The 17901-nt window shown below is 43.0% G+C and overlaps 1 protein-coding gene across 1 annotated transcript in view; it reads left to right on the top strand.

The window, feature by feature from the left end:
- The first annotated feature begins 12146 nt into the window (after positions 1 to 12146).
- The window catches only part of LOC109924660 (pleckstrin homology domain-containing family A member 6-like), a 317750-nt gene continuing 311995 nt past the window's right edge, over positions 12147 to 17901 (top strand). Inside the window, exons 1-3 of the mRNA XM_048611808.1 lie at positions 12147 to 12302; positions 12433 to 12509; positions 12625 to 12682. Of these exons, the coding sequence (XP_048467765.1) occupies positions 12238 to 12302; positions 12433 to 12509; positions 12625 to 12682 (200 nt within the window). The 5' untranslated portion in view covers positions 12147 to 12237. The remainder of the gene's footprint in view (positions 12303 to 12432; positions 12510 to 12624; positions 12683 to 17901) is intronic.

The raw sequence follows: 17901 nt of genomic DNA on the forward strand, positions 1-17901 counted from the left end.
CCACATCCCTGTGCCCCCAAAACATTGTAGGAGACTTTGGTTGGGTAAACATGAAATTGCCAGTGTCTCAGAGATCCACTCTCCCATTTGAGAGAGTGAGACTCACAACTGGTGATGACTTTAACCTAAGGGTCACCCCAACCCGGGTGAGGGGCAACGTTGACAAGGTAGGATCCTCATGGGGACTTCAGTCAGAACAAGAATTGAACCTACATTGTTGGCATTGCTAACCAACTGTCCAGCTAACTGTGCTAGCCAACCCCTTAACCTAGGTTACTAATCTTGCAACATGACCACTACACTTCCATTTCTCCTAGATGTTGATTCACAGGATGCAGCTGTATACATCTCAACCTCCGGGATAATTGCCCTGGTGTCCTGTCTGTCTTTAAACTCTTCTGTGTACCATGAAACAAACAAAATATTTTTAAAAAAACACAGATGAATCATGCTATACAGGAGCATAGTAACAAAAACAAAATCTGAAAGGAAACTTAGGAAGTAAGATTAAAATGTCATTTTGATGGAGATAATGCACCTCAACCCCTGTGATGCCTACATGTCATGGAAGATCCTGGCTCCCTTTATACTATTTTGAACGTAAGCAATCAAATTAATTTAAACCAAGGAATTAATTAACCTAGACTAAAAATCCTATTAAAGGGGCACTGCAACAAAAGACAAAGACCCAGTTCATAGAATCCTTACAGTGTAGAAACAAGCCCTTTGGCCTAACAAGTCCACACTGACCCTCAGAGCATCCCATCCAGACCTATCCCCCTAATCTACACATCCTTGAACATTATGGGCAATTTAGCCATGGCCAAACCACCTAACCTGCACATCTTTGGACTGTGGGAGGAAACTGGAGCACCCGGAGGAAACCCATGCAGACATGGAGGGATTGTGCAAACCCCATACAGGTAGTCACCTGAGGGGGGAATTGAACTCAGACCCCTGGTGCTGTGAGACAGCAGTGCTAACCACTGAACCACAGTGCCACCCCTAAGAAGCATATACATTCAAATACAAATTTGTGTTTGTGGTGTGCTTATGCACTCCAGCCCCTGTGACACTTGTGGATCATAGAAGACCTAAAGCATTCAAGTGGACACTGCATGCCCCCTCCCCTGGGCCACCAGGCTGTAGACGCACAGACTTTGTTTATGGATGATGGCAATCATTAATCAAGCAACACCCTGTAAATCTTTAACAACATAATTAACAAATCCTTCTGAGGTTACCATGAAGGACTCTCCTTCTGAACTTCTCCCCTCACCTGAGGCATGGTGACCCTCAGGATAAACTGCCACCAGTCATCTCTCTGTAATGAGAGAGCAGGTAAGACTATGGCCACTTTACCTTCACTTTAACACAGGGCCCATAACCAGGAGTCATGGATTTCTGAAAAGAGATAATATGTTTACTGGGAATTCAGGGAAAATGAGGATTTTCCAAGAGGTTAGCAGGAACTGGAACTGCCCCCCTGAAAGTTTGTGAGGCAGAAACCCTCTAATATTTAGAAAGTACTGGGATATGGACTTGAAACACAATAACCTTCAGAGCTACAGCCTAGATGTTGGGATATGGCATTAGACTGGCTATTTGTCACCACAGATACAATGAGTTCTGTGGTTCAATGATACGAGGCTCAACCAATTCTTCATTAAACATACTTCAAAGTGGATCTTAATATCCAGGCTAATCCAAAATACCTGTGTAATGTGATGTTACCACAGCCAAACTTTGCAAATAAAATATTGGACAAGATGAACAACATGTTTACTAAAATAATTTTGCTGATAGGTGATTTTCCTGTCTTTCTTTCTGTTATAAAGAACAGTTAGGGTGGGGGTAGATTGAATACCTCATTAATCTAGTCATATCTGACAGTCGTGTAAAGAGCAGAATCTGGTTTGACTACTCATGGCGCTGTAGCTGCAAATGCACGTTGTTATTCTTATTTTGTGTCCCACAGGAATCTTTCCGAGACACATTCCCTACATCCCTGCGTGTCTCAACCTGTAAATCTTTACCTTCCGGCTTCACCAACCAATAATGCCTGATGTTTGCAGGTGAGGTCTCTTTGCAACCTTCTCACTAAGAAATACCACCACCACAACCCCACACCCCCAGCAACCAGTTGGCACATTAACCTGACCTGTGTAAAACTTGAATTTATTCAAGGCAGAAGATCAGCTGTGAAAGGCTGAACAGGCTTGAGTGGCCGAATGTTCTGATACTGACCCATGTTCCTACTTGTGTGTACAAGTTTTATATTGAGAACTTTTTCTATTAATTTATAATTTGCTATTTTCTATATTTCTATAGTTCTTAGGTCTAAAGGGATCAAAGAGTATGGACGGAAAGCGGGAACAGGGCACAGAGTTGGATGCTAAGTAAAAACCGAAAGAACTGTGGATGCTGTAAATCAGGAACAGAACAAAGTTGCTGGAAAAGCCCAGCAGGTCTGGCAGCATCTGTGAAGGAAAAAACAGAGTTAATGTTTTGAGTCTGGTGACTCTTCCTCAGAACAGAGTTGGATGGCCATCCACGATCATATTGAATGGCAGAGCAGGCTTGAAGGGCCGAATGGCCTACTCTTGCTCCTTTTTTTATGGTTTTGATGTGTCTAAATGGTGAATAAAGTTACTTTAATGATTTTGGAGAGGCTGTGAATGCCAAACCTTATGATTTTTGACATTTGTATCAGGGATGTTTTCACACAACTATAGAGCAGGTGGGACCTGAACCCAGGCCTCCTGGTGCACCACTACAGCCCTCAGCCTAATAATTTTATTTTGTTCACATCAGGAAGTGTTATCACACACAAGCAAACGGCTTTTCTCTCATCACCAAATCACCCGTGGGAGTTTTCCATCTATTAACTTCCACGACTAAATCACTGTGTTTCCGTTTGATTAATTTATGCACGAAGCCCATTAAGGGAAAAGCAATAATGCGAAAGGTAAGGGGAGAGGTACAGGATTAAATCAAATCCCAATGATTTTATTTTATAGATGCTAAAGATTTTACCAGCGCTTAGGAAATGAGCTTCGTCTGTCCAGCCCTCTCATAGTCAGAGTCATAGAGCCATACAGCATGGAAACAGACTCTTCAGTCCAACTTGTCCATGCTAACCTGATTTCCTAAATTAATCTAATCCCATTTGCCAGCATTTGGCCCATATTCCCTCTAACCTCCTCATATTCATATACCCATCTAGATGCCTTTTAAATGTTGTAATTGTACCACCCTCCACCACTTTGGCAGCTTATTCCACACACACACCACCCTCTACATGAAAATGTTGCCTCTTAGGTCCCTTTTTAAATCTTTTGCCTCTCATCTTAAACCTGTGTCCTCTAGTTCTGCCCCCACCCTGGGGTAAAGACCTTGGCTATTCACTCTATTCATGCCCCTCATGATTTTTTAACCTTTATAAGATCACATCTCAGCCTCTGACGCTCCAGGGAATATAGACCCAATCTATTCAGCCTCTCCCTATAGCTCAAATCCTCCAATCCTGGCAACATCGTTGTAAATCTTTTCTGAACCTTTTCAAGTTTCACAACATTTTTCCTATAGCAGGGAGACCACTCTGACCTGAGTTGTGGATTCACATCCCACTCTTGAAACCTGAGCAATAAAAGTGATGTTAGAATTGAATCAGAGATAGTAGGAACTGCAGATGCTGGAGAATCCGAAGGGTCTAGGCCCAAAACGTCAGCCTCTCTGCTCCTATGATGCTGCTTGGCCTGCTGTGTTCATCCAGCCCTGCACCTTGTTGTCCCAATAAAAGTGATGCTTCAGTCTAGCACACATGCTGCTCTGTCAGAGGTGATGTTTCTCAGATGACACATGAACTCTGGAATGGACTTAAAAAAACCCCATGATGATACTATTGGGAAGGTGGGCAGGAAACGTCCGCCTGATATCTGAACTAACATTTTATCCCACGAGCCACTACTACATGATTCTCTGGTTCCTGTGACATTGCTTTTTTGTGGAGTCTTGCTGAGAGCAAACTGGCTGGTACTTTTCCTTATGGCATAACAGCTTTAAATCCGCTTCATTGGCAAGGCTACAAAGGGAGATCCAGAAGTTGTGAAAGGCACTCGGGAAATTAGAGACTTTTTTTTAATGTTTTCACACATTGTGGTAGAAAATGGCAAAGGAGAAATGAGGGGAGAATTAAAGACTCCAGTTTTATGCCTAAACTTGGCTAATGCTTATCGCTCCTTTAAGTCATTAGCAAGTATAGAGACTGTAGATTGAGCTAGTGTAGACTTCCACCTAGTGGATAAACTGCAGCCTATCACAAAATGTAACAAATATGCCATTGGCCTTTGCTGACCGTATCATAGTATAGTAAATGCAGGACCAGTTTTAGCACATAACATCATCTTTTGGCTTAAATCAGACTTGGTTTAACTAGACTTTTTCTTCTATTCATTTGTGGGATGTGGGCATCGCTGGCTGGCCAGCATTTCTTGCACATCCCCAGTTGCCCTTGAGAAGGTGGTGGTGAGCTGCCTTCTTGAACTGCTCAGTCCACCTGTTGTAGGTTGACCCACAATGCAATTAGGGAAGGAATTTCAGGATTTTGATCCAGCAACAGTGTGATATATTTCCAAGTCAGGATGGTGAGTGGCTTGGAGGGGAACTTGAAGGTGGTGGTGTTCCCATATGTCTGCTGCCCTTGTCCTTCTAGATGGAAGTGGTCATGGGTTTGGAAGGTGCTGTTTGAGGATCTTTGGTGAATTTGTTCGGTGCAGTTTGTAGATAGTACACGCTGCTGTTACTGAGCGTCGGTAGTGGAGGGAGCGGACGCTTGTGAATGTAGTGCCAATCAAGCAGGCTGCTTTGTCTTGGATGGTGTCAAGCTACTTGAGTGTTGTGGGGAGTGCACTCATCCAGGCAAATGGGGAGTATTCCAAGACGCTCCTAACTTGTGCCTTGTAGATGGTGGACAGGCTTTGAGGAGTCAGGAGGTGATTACTTGCCGCAGTATTCCTAGCTTCTGGCCTGCTTTTGTAGCCACTGTGTTAATGTGGTAAGCCAGTTGAGTTTCTGCTCAATGATAACTCCCAGCATGTTGATAGTAGGGGATTCAGTGATGGTAACACCACTGGGGTGATGGATAAATTGTCTTTCGTTGGTGATGGTAATAACCTGGCATTTGTGTGGCGTGAATGTCACTTGCCACTTTTCAGCCCAAGCCTGGATATTGTCCAGATCTTGTTGCATTTGAACACAGACTGCTTCAGTATCTGAGGAGTCACGAATGGTGCTGAACATTGTGCAATCATCGGCGAACATCCCCACTTCTGACCTTACGATGGAGGGAGGGTCATTGATGAAGCAGCTGAAGATGATTAGGCCTAAGACATTACCCTGAGGAACTCCTGCAGAGATGTCCTGGAGCTGAGATAATTGACCTAAACAACCACGACCATCTTCCTACGTGTCAGGTATGACTCCAACCACAGGAGAGTTTGCCCCCAGATACCCATAGATTCCAGTTTTGCTCGGGCTCCTTGATGCCACACTCGGTCGAATGCAGACTTGATGTCAAGGGCTGCCACTCTCACATCACCTCTGGAATTCAGCTCTTTTGTCCATGTTTGAACAAAGGCTGTAATGAGGTCTGGTCGAACCCAAACTGGGCATCACTGAGCAGGTTATTGCTCAGCAGATGCTGCTTGATAACATTGTTGATGACACCATCCATCACTTTACTGATGATTGAGGGACCGGGTTGATTGGTCAGTAACCGACCGGGTTGGATTTGTCCCGCTTTTTGTGTACAGGACATACTTGGACAATTTTCCACATTGCTGGGTAGATGCCAGTGTTGTAACTGTACTGGAACAGCTTGGCTAGGGGAGCGGCAAGCTCTGGAGCACAAGTCTTCAGTACTATTGCCGGCATGTTGTCAGGGCCGGTAGTCTTTGCAGTATCCAGTGTCTCCAACCGTTTCTTGATATCACATGGAGTGATTCGAATTGGCTGAAGACTTGTATCTGTAATGCTGGGGACCACTGGAGGAAGCCAAGATGGATCGTCCATTTGCCACTTCTGGCTGAAGATTGCTGCGAATGCTTCAGCCTTATCTTTTGCACTGATGTACTGGGCTCTAGACTCCTCCTCTAGTGAGTGGCTCCTGGCACAGTTGTAACACAGTCAGTTGGAACAAGCAGTCATCTAACTCTGTTAATGGTTGCTGAGGGGAAGCATGCAATAAAAAATTGAGCAAAGTTATGACTTTACTGATTAGATACTGGAAATGAACATAAAAATGATCTGCATGATATTGGTTTGAATGGGAAATTTTAATTTAATTCGATGCATTTTCATACTATATGTTCCTAAATTTAAAAATTCTCTAGTTTTTAAAAAATGAAATGCAAATTTTGAGATTCTACCACGAATAATGTTCCAATCAAATATGACTTCATTAAATAGATCAATGGGGTCACAGGAGGTCATTCAACTCCTCTTGAACCAACTGTCTATTATTTAATCAGATCATTCTGGGTAGCAGAGTGGCTCAGTGGTAAAAGCTGCTGCCTCATGGTGCCAGAGACCTGGCTTTGATTCCACCCCTGGGCAACTGGCTATGTGGAGTTTGCACATTCTCCCCGTGTCTGCATGGGTTTCCACTGGGTGCTCTGGTTCCCTCTCACAGTCCAAAGATCAGGTTAGTTAGATTGGCCGTGCAAAATTACCCATAGTATCCAGGGACATGCAGGCTAGGTAATTTAGCCACGTGTAAATGTGGGGTTACAGGAATCAGTTTGGGTAGGATGGCCTTTGGAGGGTCGTTGCAGCCTTGATGGGCTGAATGGCCTCTTTCCACACTGTGGGGATATGCAGGAATGTTGAGGTTGAAATCAGATCAGCCATGATTTTATTGAGTGGCAGAACAGGTTCAAAGGGCAGAGTGGTCTACCCTTGTTCATATGTTTGTATTCTCATGGCCTGCAATGGGTTCAAGCTTAGTCCTATCACTGTGGAGAAGATCATAACACCAATATTTTCAACTTGTATGAGAGGGAATCAGAGGGCTTGTGTATGAATCAAGGAATCAGCAGATACAGTGAATAATTAGGACAACGACAGTAATGTTGGCCTTTAAAGGAGCAAGAATGGAGAATAAAGTTAGGGAACTCTTCTTCCAACTATACAGAGCACAGATGAAAACACACCTGGATTACAGTGTGCAGTTTTAGTCATCTTATTTATGAAGGGATATACTTGCATTGGAATTAGCTCAGAGAAAGTTCAGTGGGCAAATTCATAGGATGAGGAGCATGTCATGAGGAATGTTGAGCAGGTTGAATCTAAACTTATTGGAGTTTAGAAGGTTGAGAGGGACCTTATTGAAACACACATGCTTCTAAGCAGATTTAACAGAGTAATAGCAGTTTCGATATTTCCCTTTGTCGGGGAGTACAGAACCAGGGACAGTGTTCCAAAATAACGGGTCTCACATTTAAAGTGAAGATGAGAAGGTGTTTCTTTTCTCAGAGGGTCATGAGTGTTTGGAATTCTGTCCCCCAGTGAGCAACTGGGGGCTGGGTCATTGGATACATTCAAGGCTGAGTTCGACAGATTTTTGATTGACAAGGAAATCAAGGGCTATGGAGGAGAAGGTGGCAACATGAAGTCAAGACCACAACCAGGTCAACCATGTTTCTGTCAAATGGTCGACTGGGCTTATAGGGCCGAATGGCCTAATTCTTATGTTCTTTTATTAGTTAAAGCCAATGCTCAAATAAGGTTCCTTGTTTGTGCTGAGGTTGTTGATATCAGAGAATTGAATCATAGTGTTTATAGAACAAAGACAGACCATTTGGCCCATTGTACTTTGGCTAGCTCCCTCTAAGAACTATCTACTCAGATCAATTTCCCTGCCTTTTCACCATATAGTACTAAAAAAATTTAATTTTGCAATATTTATCTACTCACTGTTGTTTCTAGTAGGGTATGCAAGGTCAATAACAGTCATCTACATAAAAAATGTCTGAATCTTCTCCATGTTTGCATTAACATGTCTGGTACAAGGTGTTCATAACTGGACAGGTACAACCTTTTGATCAGGGATTTGCATTGTCATTAGTGTATTATTCTGTTGAATTGGAACGCTGCACATACAGGATTGCTCCTGAGCACAGTGAATCGTTAGTTGTTTTAAGGTGTTGGTCATGGCGTGACAGCAATATTGGAAAAACAGGAAGAAGGAGGTGAATGTCAAATCATTTAGATTCTGTGGTGTGGTTAGCGGAGGACTGTTTATGCTGGGTGGGGACAGGTGGAAGGAGGAAGAGGGAGAGAAAGCTCATGCCCAATACCATGAATGTTTCGTATTCAACTAAGCAGACTGATTGGCAGCTCAGATTACTTCACCATTTGGAGGAAGGCATCTCCAAGAAGATTGTATTTTCTGGTGTGTCATAACGTTCAAAATCTTCTGACTCAGCGATAAGTGCTCTAATAACCGAGCTGTGTTGACATGGCAATAGGCTGCCTAGCTCCTGGATTATAGAAGCTAAACTGAACCAAATTCCAATTCCCCATTGTCATCCAGTGATCTCTAAATGAACTGCATGTGATGAGTAGCAGGTGCAGACAGAATCAGGTTTGAGTCATAGAGTCAGACAACATGGAAACAGACCCATTAGTCCAACTCGTCCATGATGACCAAGTTTCTCGAACTAAACTAGTCCCACTTGCCTTTTTTGGCCCATATCCATCTAAACCTTTCCTATGCATGTTCCTGTCTAAACGTCTTTTAAATGTTGTAACTTTACCTGCATCTACCACTTGCTCTGGCAGTTCATTCCACATACAAACCATCCTCTGTGTGAAAAATTTGTCCCACAGGTCTCTTTTTCCTCTCACCTTAAAACTATGCTCTCTAGTTTTGAATTCCCATATCCTAGGGACAGGAACTTTGCTATTCATCTCATCTCTGCCCCTTATGTTTTTATAAACCTCTATAAGGTCGTCCTTCAACTTGCCATGCACCAGGGAAAAAAGTCCCAGCCTATCCAACTTCTCCTTATAACTCAAATTCTCTAGTCCCAGTAACATTCTTGTAAATCTTTTCTGCATCCTTTCCAATTTAATAATATCCTTCCTATAATAGGGTGACCAGAACTGTAGAGCTGGATGAACACAGCAGGCCAAGCAGCATCATAGGAGCAGGAAGGTTGACGTTTCGGGCCTAGACCTTTCATCAGATGATGCTGCTTGGCCTGCTGTTTTCATCCAGCTCTACACCTTGTTATCTCAGATTTTCCAGCATCTGCAGTTCCTACTATCTCTGACCAGAACTGTATGCAGTACTCCAAAAGTGGCCTAACCGATGTCCTGTACAGCTGCAACATGATGTTCCAACTCCTATACTCAGTGCTCTGACCAATGAAGCCAAGTGTGCCAAATGCCTTCTTCACAACCCTGTCTACCTGTGACATAACTTTCAAAAAACTATGCACCTACACCCCTAGGCCTCTCTGTTTAACAACCCTCCCCAGTTGGTTGATATTCACTGGGCATGTTCAGGAAGCTTTCAATTGGAGATCCAAGTTGATTGAAATCTTGTGTGTCAACTGCATTCAGTTAACAGCATACCTTCCTCAGTCGGGATGTTCCAGGTTCAAATCTCCCTCTCAGACTTGAGCACCAAAATCACTGCTGACACCCCAGTCCAGGACTCAGACTGCAGCACTGGCAGAGGTATTGCATTCTGGATGAGATATTAAGCTGGGGTCTCATCTGCTCTCTCAGATGGATGTGAACGATCATCCCATGGCACTACTTTGAAGAAGAGCAGATGAGTTATGGTCAATATTTGCCCCTCGACCATTATCACTTTGGGAGAGTGCTGTGGGCAAATTGATGCCATTTTTCTGACATTACAATGGTGGTCACACTTGAAAAGTACTTTACTGACTGTAGAACGCTGGTTGTGAAAGATGCTACATAAATGCAACTTTTTCCTTTTGTTCTTTGGGGGCAGATCTGAAGCTGCTCATTGCCGGGAAGAAAACGCCATCATTTTTAATCATGGTCAGCATTGATGTCTGATAGTCACATCCTGTGCATTATGGTCAACTCTGAATTAAAGTTCTTTGAACAATCTTTGCCTTCTGAACTATAAAAATTGTTATATGTCAGATGCCAGTTCATGGCAAGAGTCTAACTTTGGAAGTTTAGTTGGCTGTTGTGAGGCTCCAAAACTTTTAGTAAAACCTTTGATTTGACCGTGGATTAATACTCTGAGCTGTCTACATTATTCAGATGCTTGTATCTGCGAGAAGGATTGAAGTCTTGAGAGTGGGAGTGGATAGATCTGCGCTAAGATTATAGATATTCATCAATCTCTGTTATAAGATGACTTCTGTATGTAACATATTTCTCTAAGGGATAAACAATGGTTATTGACAATTTCCAAATGCACCCTGATTATGCTCCAAGTGTCTCCAAATCAGAACAGCAGCTGTGCAATGTCAACTTCAGTCACATCTTGTGCTTTTCTTCAGTATAAGAGATGGCGGCAAAGTGGTGGAAGATCTGAAAAGCTTAGAAATAGGGAGGTAAGGAAGATCTCAATAATGCAAGTGAGATGATAGTTAGGAGACAGAAGGAGCATCATAGTTCAGAGACAGAGAAGCAACAGGGGAGAGGGCAAAGTATGGATGAAAATGATTGAATAAAGACAGAGAGATTTGTATTTCTATGACTGCTCTTCTGAGGTAGACAAGCCCAAAGTGCTTTGCAATGAAATATTGTTTTTTTCAATTCAATCACAGATTGAAGGTGTCACTCCCTAATCGTCCAGAGTATTACAGTCGGTCTGGAGTCACATGTTAGGGCAGGATGGCTGTTTCCTGAATGATGTGAGTGAGTCAGATGAGTTTCTACAATGTTCATTAGTCTCTTAATTTGAGATTTTAATTGAACCCAAATTTCACCATCTCCTGCAGCATGATTTGAACACAGGCTCCCAGAACATTACTTGGGTTTCTAGATTAATAGTCTAGCAATATTACCATTAAGCCATCACCTCCCAGGAATTGCTGATTTAATCTGAGCAGCTCTTGAGGCACTGTAGGACAGTCCCCACCTCTAGGTTGGAGTCTGGGACTTGCTGGTCATACGAAAGGTGTTCATGATGAGGTTAGATTCATTGTTTCTTTCCTCAGTTTCCCTGCTGATGGGTTTGGGGTGTGGAAGTATGTGAAGATAAACTTTTTTTTAAAGAAAAAGCTATAGTGAAGGAAATTTGGCAGTCAGATTGTGAACAGAAAGAATCCATGAACAGAAGTGGTCAGTTCACCTTCAGTGGGTGTTGGCTGCAGGACATGTATTAGCCCAGGGAAAGCGAGGAAGGTGGTGAGGAGGATAATTTGTGGGGTTTGTGAATAGCCATACTAGTCTGAAAACACTGGATCTCGTCTGATCTCAGAAGCTATACAGACTAAGGCCTGGTTAGTACTTGAAACTAAAACAGAAACTGCTGGAAAATCTCAGCAGATCTGGCAGCATCCACAGAGAGAAATCAGAATTAACGTTTCGGGTTGAGGGACCCTTCCTCAGAACTGAAACTTTAACTCTGATTTCTCTCCACAGATGCGGCCAGACCTTCTGAGCTGGTCCAGCAATTTCTGTTTTTGTTTCTGATTTACAGCATCCGCAGTTTTGTCAGATTTTCCTTGACTTGGATGGGAGACCCCCTGGGAATACCAAGTGCAATAGGCAATAGGCCACTCTCATGGCACGTTGGCAGTGTCCCTACTCCCAGACCAAGTGGACCCTGGTTCAAATCCCACCTGCTGCAGAGGTATGTAATAACATCTCTAAACAGGTTGATTAGGAAAAAAAAAGATTAAAATAGAAAAGATTGTGGACACTGTGGCTGACTCAGTTGGATTTTGACCAGCACAGCAATGTGTAATTTCTCCCGGGAGGGTGTAGGTGGCACAACTGGAGTGTGATTAATTCTGGAGCAGATTTTCTCTCTCTCTCGCCCGGAGCAGGGAGGGAGTGAGTTTCACATGCGGGCGGGACTCAGGGGGCGGTGATATTGACAAGTCTATGAATGACCCCCTTTTAACAAGGAAGCGAGCCGGAGAGAGTCTGCAGGGCAGGAAGGAGCTATCCCCGGGGGTGAGAAAGAGAGAGAGGGAGAGAGGAAGAGGAAAGTGAAGACTCCCCACCCCAGGACAAATGGAAAACCTCCCAAAATATTGGAACTCCGCTGTGACACGGGATGGGCGGATCTTTTTCATAGAGTTGAGTAATTGACAAAGTTTGTCTTTCTGTAAAGTTGAACTCTTTGGTAGAGTCTTGCAGCTTAAATTGTCCTCCTAGTAATTACAACACTGCTGGGATCTCATTGATGTTATTTTTTTTTGTGTGCAGTGATTTAACTCGTTCGACCACCTGGATAGATCCCAGATCAGGACAGGGATTCCGAACCGGTCACAGGCGACATCCAGGTAAGGAATCAGAGAAAGAGCTCTCTCTCAAACTGCAAAATTGTTTTGTTATTGGCCAAACGCTAAGTGTTTATTGTACATTACTGTTTTTTTTGTATAAATTTTGGAATTGTAGATCTGCCTCATGGCTGGGAACAAGCTTTCACTTTTGAAGGTGCAACATATTTCATCAAGTGAGTGGAATTTATTGAATTTTTTTGTTCCTGTTCTGTTTGGTACTGATGGTTTTCACCTGTCCTTTTCTCTCTCTACCTCCACAAATGGTTGTTGCCCCTCAGCACTTCTGTTTACAGGTCATTGGGCACATAGTTGGGGTATCCAAACTCTGCTGCTGGTGGCCCATTCACACATCATATTGACACCCCCCTCTCCAACCCTACATCACTTTGCCAATGCTTCAACTTTGAGAAAAATCCTCATCCCTCCATAGCTTCCCTGTTCCTTTTCTCTGTAATCCCCTGAAGCTTCTAGAAGCCTCCCAATTCTCTGCCTTTTGTCAAATTCTTGCCCCCTGAGCTCCCCAATTGCACTCACTTCACCATTGAAGACTATGCCTTCAGCTGTCTAGGAGCATGGCTGTGAAACTCCGCACCCCCATCACCTCTCTACCCGACCCAAGGCACTCTTTAAGTCTTTCGCTTTTATAGAATCCCTACTGCGCAGGTAGAGGACATTCGGCCCACCGAGACCACACCCAACCCTCTGAAGACCATCCCACCCAGACCCCTAACCCCACATTTACTGTGGCTAACCCATCTAGTCTGCACATCCCTGGGCACTACAGATGATTTACCAAGACCAATCCACCCTAACCTGCACACCTTTGGACTAAGGAAGGAAACCAGAGCACCCAGTAGAAGCCCACACAGACCCACACAGGGGAGAATGTGCAGATTCCACACAGACAGTCACTCGAGACAGGATTCAAACCCAGGTTCTTGTTGCTGTGAGACAGCAGTGCTAACCACTGGGCCACTGTACCACCCAGTGATCTGTGTTGACCGGTGTCGTTGCCATCTGTATTAATATCTCACAGTGGCTCTAATTGTTTCCGTGGCACTCCTGTGAAATCACATGCATTAAATGTGCCACATAGATGTTAAATGGTTATAAGGCACCAACTGCCCATATACATTATTTCAGCTTACGCTGTTAAATGTCGCTTGGCTATGGTACATAGAATAGAAATGAGGAGCAGGACTAGGCCATTATGCCCTTCAAGCCTCCTTGCCAATCAATAGGATCATGACTGATCGTCTAACTCAATGCCAAACTCCCACTTTATCTCCCCATACTGCTTGTTGCCTTTAAAGTCTAGAGGTTAATCTGTGACTGTGGAGGAATCACAACTGCGCCCAATCTACAAGTGGGGCCTTTTTCAAACGAAAGGTCATGGTTTGGAATTGGGGTTGGGGGGATTTGGAATTAAGGCCAGTTATGATATGACATGATTGACAGTGTTGGGGATGTGCCAAAGGATGGGGAGTTGGTTTTAGGATGTGTTTCTGGCTGCATGGGTATTAACATTACCAATATCTTTGAGCCTATCAGGATTGTGATGTAATTTCACAGTCCCTTCTAAATATTTCTAATCAATCTGGTCGGATATGTTGTGAGACACCTCCGGAGCAGGTGTAACTTGAAGCCAGGTCTCACATGACCGCGATGCCTCAAGAGTCCTGCCAGACCCATATTGAGTTACGTGAATGAAACCATTTAGCTGCAGCAATGTTAATGCAGAGCAGGGCAGATTGTTGTGTTTATTGATATTTGAAGACGCAAGAAAAATTTATGAGTTAGTTCCTGCTGCAGACATAAGTGTAATACCTCTCTAAAATATATTCAGTAATACCTGGTAGTTTTCAAAATGAATCTGTAAAGCATTGACAACCAAATATTCATTTGGACACGTTTGAAACGATTGGTCTATATTTGAACTTAAACTACGTTCTTTCTCAATTAGGCATCTGGATTATTGTGTGAAATTTTACATATGTCAGATAAAATGCTTCGTTAAAAATAATTTCAATTCCCATCTCCCCGACAACTTACTTTATAGAGGCTCCTCGTCCTCAAAGTGCCTTAGTTATTACACTGGGACTAAATTCTAGGTCAATGACTAGACTTTATTACCTTGATGATAGAAAATTAAGGGGTAATCTAATCAATGTATTTAAGATCATGAATGGAATGAGTGGAGGAGGTAAGGAGAAATTCTTCCCCATAATGGGAGATTACCGAACAAGGGAATAGAATATTAAATGTGGAGCATGACATTTGGGAATGAAGTTGGGAAACATTTCTTCATAAACGTGGAAATTTGCCACAAAAGGCTGAAGGTTAACGATTAATTTCATATCGCAGATTGAAAGATTTATTTGAGGCTTATTAAAGGTTGTGGAACCTCAAAATACTACTGTGAGTAACTCACCTCCTGACTCCCCAAAGTCTGTCTAACATCTCCAAGGCACAAGTCAGGGGTGTGATGGAGTACTCTCCACTTGTCTGGATGGGTGCAGCTCCAACAACACTCCAGAAGCTTGACATCATCCGGGACAAAACAGCCCATTTGATTAGCACCATCTACAAGATTCACTGCAGAAATTCACAGAAGATCCTCAGACAGCATCTTCCAAAACCCTGACCACTTCCATCAAGAAGGACAAGGGCAGCAGATACATGGGGACACCACCACCTGCAGGTTCCCCTCCAAGTTACTCCCCATCCTGACTTGGAAATATATCACTGTTGCTTCACTGCTGCCGGCACCAAATCTTGAAATCGCTTCCCAACAGCATTGCGGGTCAACTCACAGCAGGTGGACTGCAGCTGTTCAAGAAGGCAGCTCACCACCACCTTCTCAAGGGGCAACTAGGGATGGGGCAATAATTACTGAGAAGGCAGCCCTTGCTCACATCTCACAAATGAATAAAAAAATGACCAGCTCTAACAAGACAGAAGTGAACCATTTCCATCTGACGTTCAATGGCATTATCATAATGGAATTACGCCATCATTAACATCCTGGAGGTTATTATTGATCAGAAACTTAACTGAGTGTAGCTCAAAAAACACTCTAGAAGTTCGAAGCCATCCAAATGAAAGACCCAGTTGCTTCCTGTCATATTCACTCACTCTACCATGGCGCCCAGGACAAGATGCACTGCCGCATCATGTGAAGGTTTCTTCAATAACAAGTTCCAAACTTATAAACACTACCACCTGGAAGGATAAGGGCAGCAGGTATTTGGGTACACCACCTCCTGCAAACACACAGGAACAGGAACAGGAACAGGAACAGGAGGAAGCCATTCAGCCCCTCGATTATGTTCCACCATTCAATAAGATCATGACTCATTTGTGGTGTAACTCCATATGCCAGACTTTCGCCCATATCCTTTAATATCTTTGTTTAGTAAAAATGTATCTGTCTCAGACTTAAAATGAACAATTAATCTAGCATCAGTTGCCATTTGTGGAAGACAGTTCTGAATATCTACCATTCTTTCTGTGTAGAAGTGCTTCCTAATATCTCCTGAACAATCTGGCCCTAATTCTCAGACTATGCCCTCCAGTTCTTAGACGCCTTCCTAGTCACAAACAATCCTGATTTGGAATCATACTGTCATCCTTTCACTGTTGCTGGGTCAAAATCTAGGAATTGCCTCCCTGACATCATTTCGGTGTACCTGCACCAAATGAACTGCATCAATTCAAGAAGGCAACTCATCACCACCTTCTTGAAGGTTATTAGACCTAATATCCAATAAACACTGACTTTTTAACTGATACTCATTTCTTACGAACGACTTAAAAAGAAGGGACAGGTTGATAACCTTCAAACGGAGATCAGCTATCATCTAATTGATTGACAGAACAAGCTTGAGGGCTGAATGGCCTCCTAAACCTATGTTTCTATCTCTCCCTGGTTCTTTGTAGGATTTACTTTCCTATAACTTTGATGTTTTAGCTTCAGCTTGGGTAGACAAGTAGGAGCAGAGCAGACAGTGTCTTGTTAAAAATGTTTCTGTTTAAAATGAGGATGGGCATTAGGAGGTGAAACATGGTTTTACTTTGCATGCACTAGTCATTTTTTTTTAAGGATGCCAAGCCAGTAGCTTTAAAACAATACATGTACTTAATGTGTGATGTTTCTGTTTAAATAAATAAAACAGTTGCAGATCATCTTCTTCAGCCTTTGCATGCTAATCTTTACATTCTGGTCTTTGGTTTATTGCATTAATACACGCACTAAGATCGACAAGAATGCAACATTAGAAGATTGCGAAACTTTGAAACTATGTATAGAATGCAACAGTAAAATTTTGCAATCTCTGAACCAGACAGAGACAGACAGGAGAGAGGGATATTCCTACAATTAACAGATTTAAAAAAAAAAAAATTAGTTATAATTTAGTCGGTCATTACAGAAAAATTCTCATGAACCATTTAATTTGAATTCCTCATCTAAGTGAAGGAGTCTGCCTATATCCAGCACGTTTGTTTGTCTCATCAAAAAACCTCAAAAGGGTTGATCAAGGTAGCTTGTTTGATGTACTCTGAAAAGGTCTTAGCGTGGCTTTTGACCAGGTTCCAAATGGTAGATAGATCAATAAATCAGAAATTCATGAGATCCTGGAGAAAGTGGCAGATTGAATCCAAAACTCCCTCAGTGGCAGAAAGCAAAGTTTATGGTCAGCGTGTGCGTTTGTGAAAGCAAAATACCAGGGATGCTCAAAATCTGAAATAAAATCGGAACATGCTGGAGAAACTCAGCAGATCTGGCAGCATATGTGGAGAGAAAAACAGTGTTAACGTTTTGAGTCCAGTGCGACTCTACTGCTGTTGTAACTGAAAGGTTGTTTCCAGTGAATTCCACAGGATATTAGGTATTGGGTCCCTTACAGTTTGTGAATTTTTTTTTTGTAAATTCACTTGGATGTGGGCAGCACAGGCTAAACCAGCAGTTATTGCCTATCCTTAGTTGCCTCTTAAGGTGGTGGTGTACTGTTTTCCTGAACTGCTGCAGTGCATAATATATAGGTAGGCCCACAATTCCATTAGGGAGGGAATTCCAGAATTTAGACCCCAAGACACTGAAGGAATGGTGATATATTTCCAAATCAGATGGTGAGTGGCTTGGAAGGGAACGTGCAGGGGCTGGTGTCCCCATGTATCTGCTGCCCTTGTCCTTCTAATTGGCCATGGGTTTGGAAGCTGCTGTCTAAGGATCTTTGGGAAATTTCTATAGCACATTTTATAGGCAGTACAGCCTGCCGCTACTAATTGTTGCTGGTGGATGGACAGAATATTTATGGATAGTAGGAACTGCCGATGCTGGAGAATCTGAGATAACAAGGTGTAGAGCTGGATGAACACAGCAGGCCAGGCA

Source organism: Rhincodon typus, chromosome 25, assembly GCF_021869965.1.
Source record: "Rhincodon typus isolate 14 chromosome 25, sRhiTyp1.1, whole genome shotgun sequence".
Taxonomy (NCBI): domain Eukaryota; kingdom Metazoa; phylum Chordata; class Chondrichthyes; order Orectolobiformes; family Rhincodontidae; genus Rhincodon; species Rhincodon typus.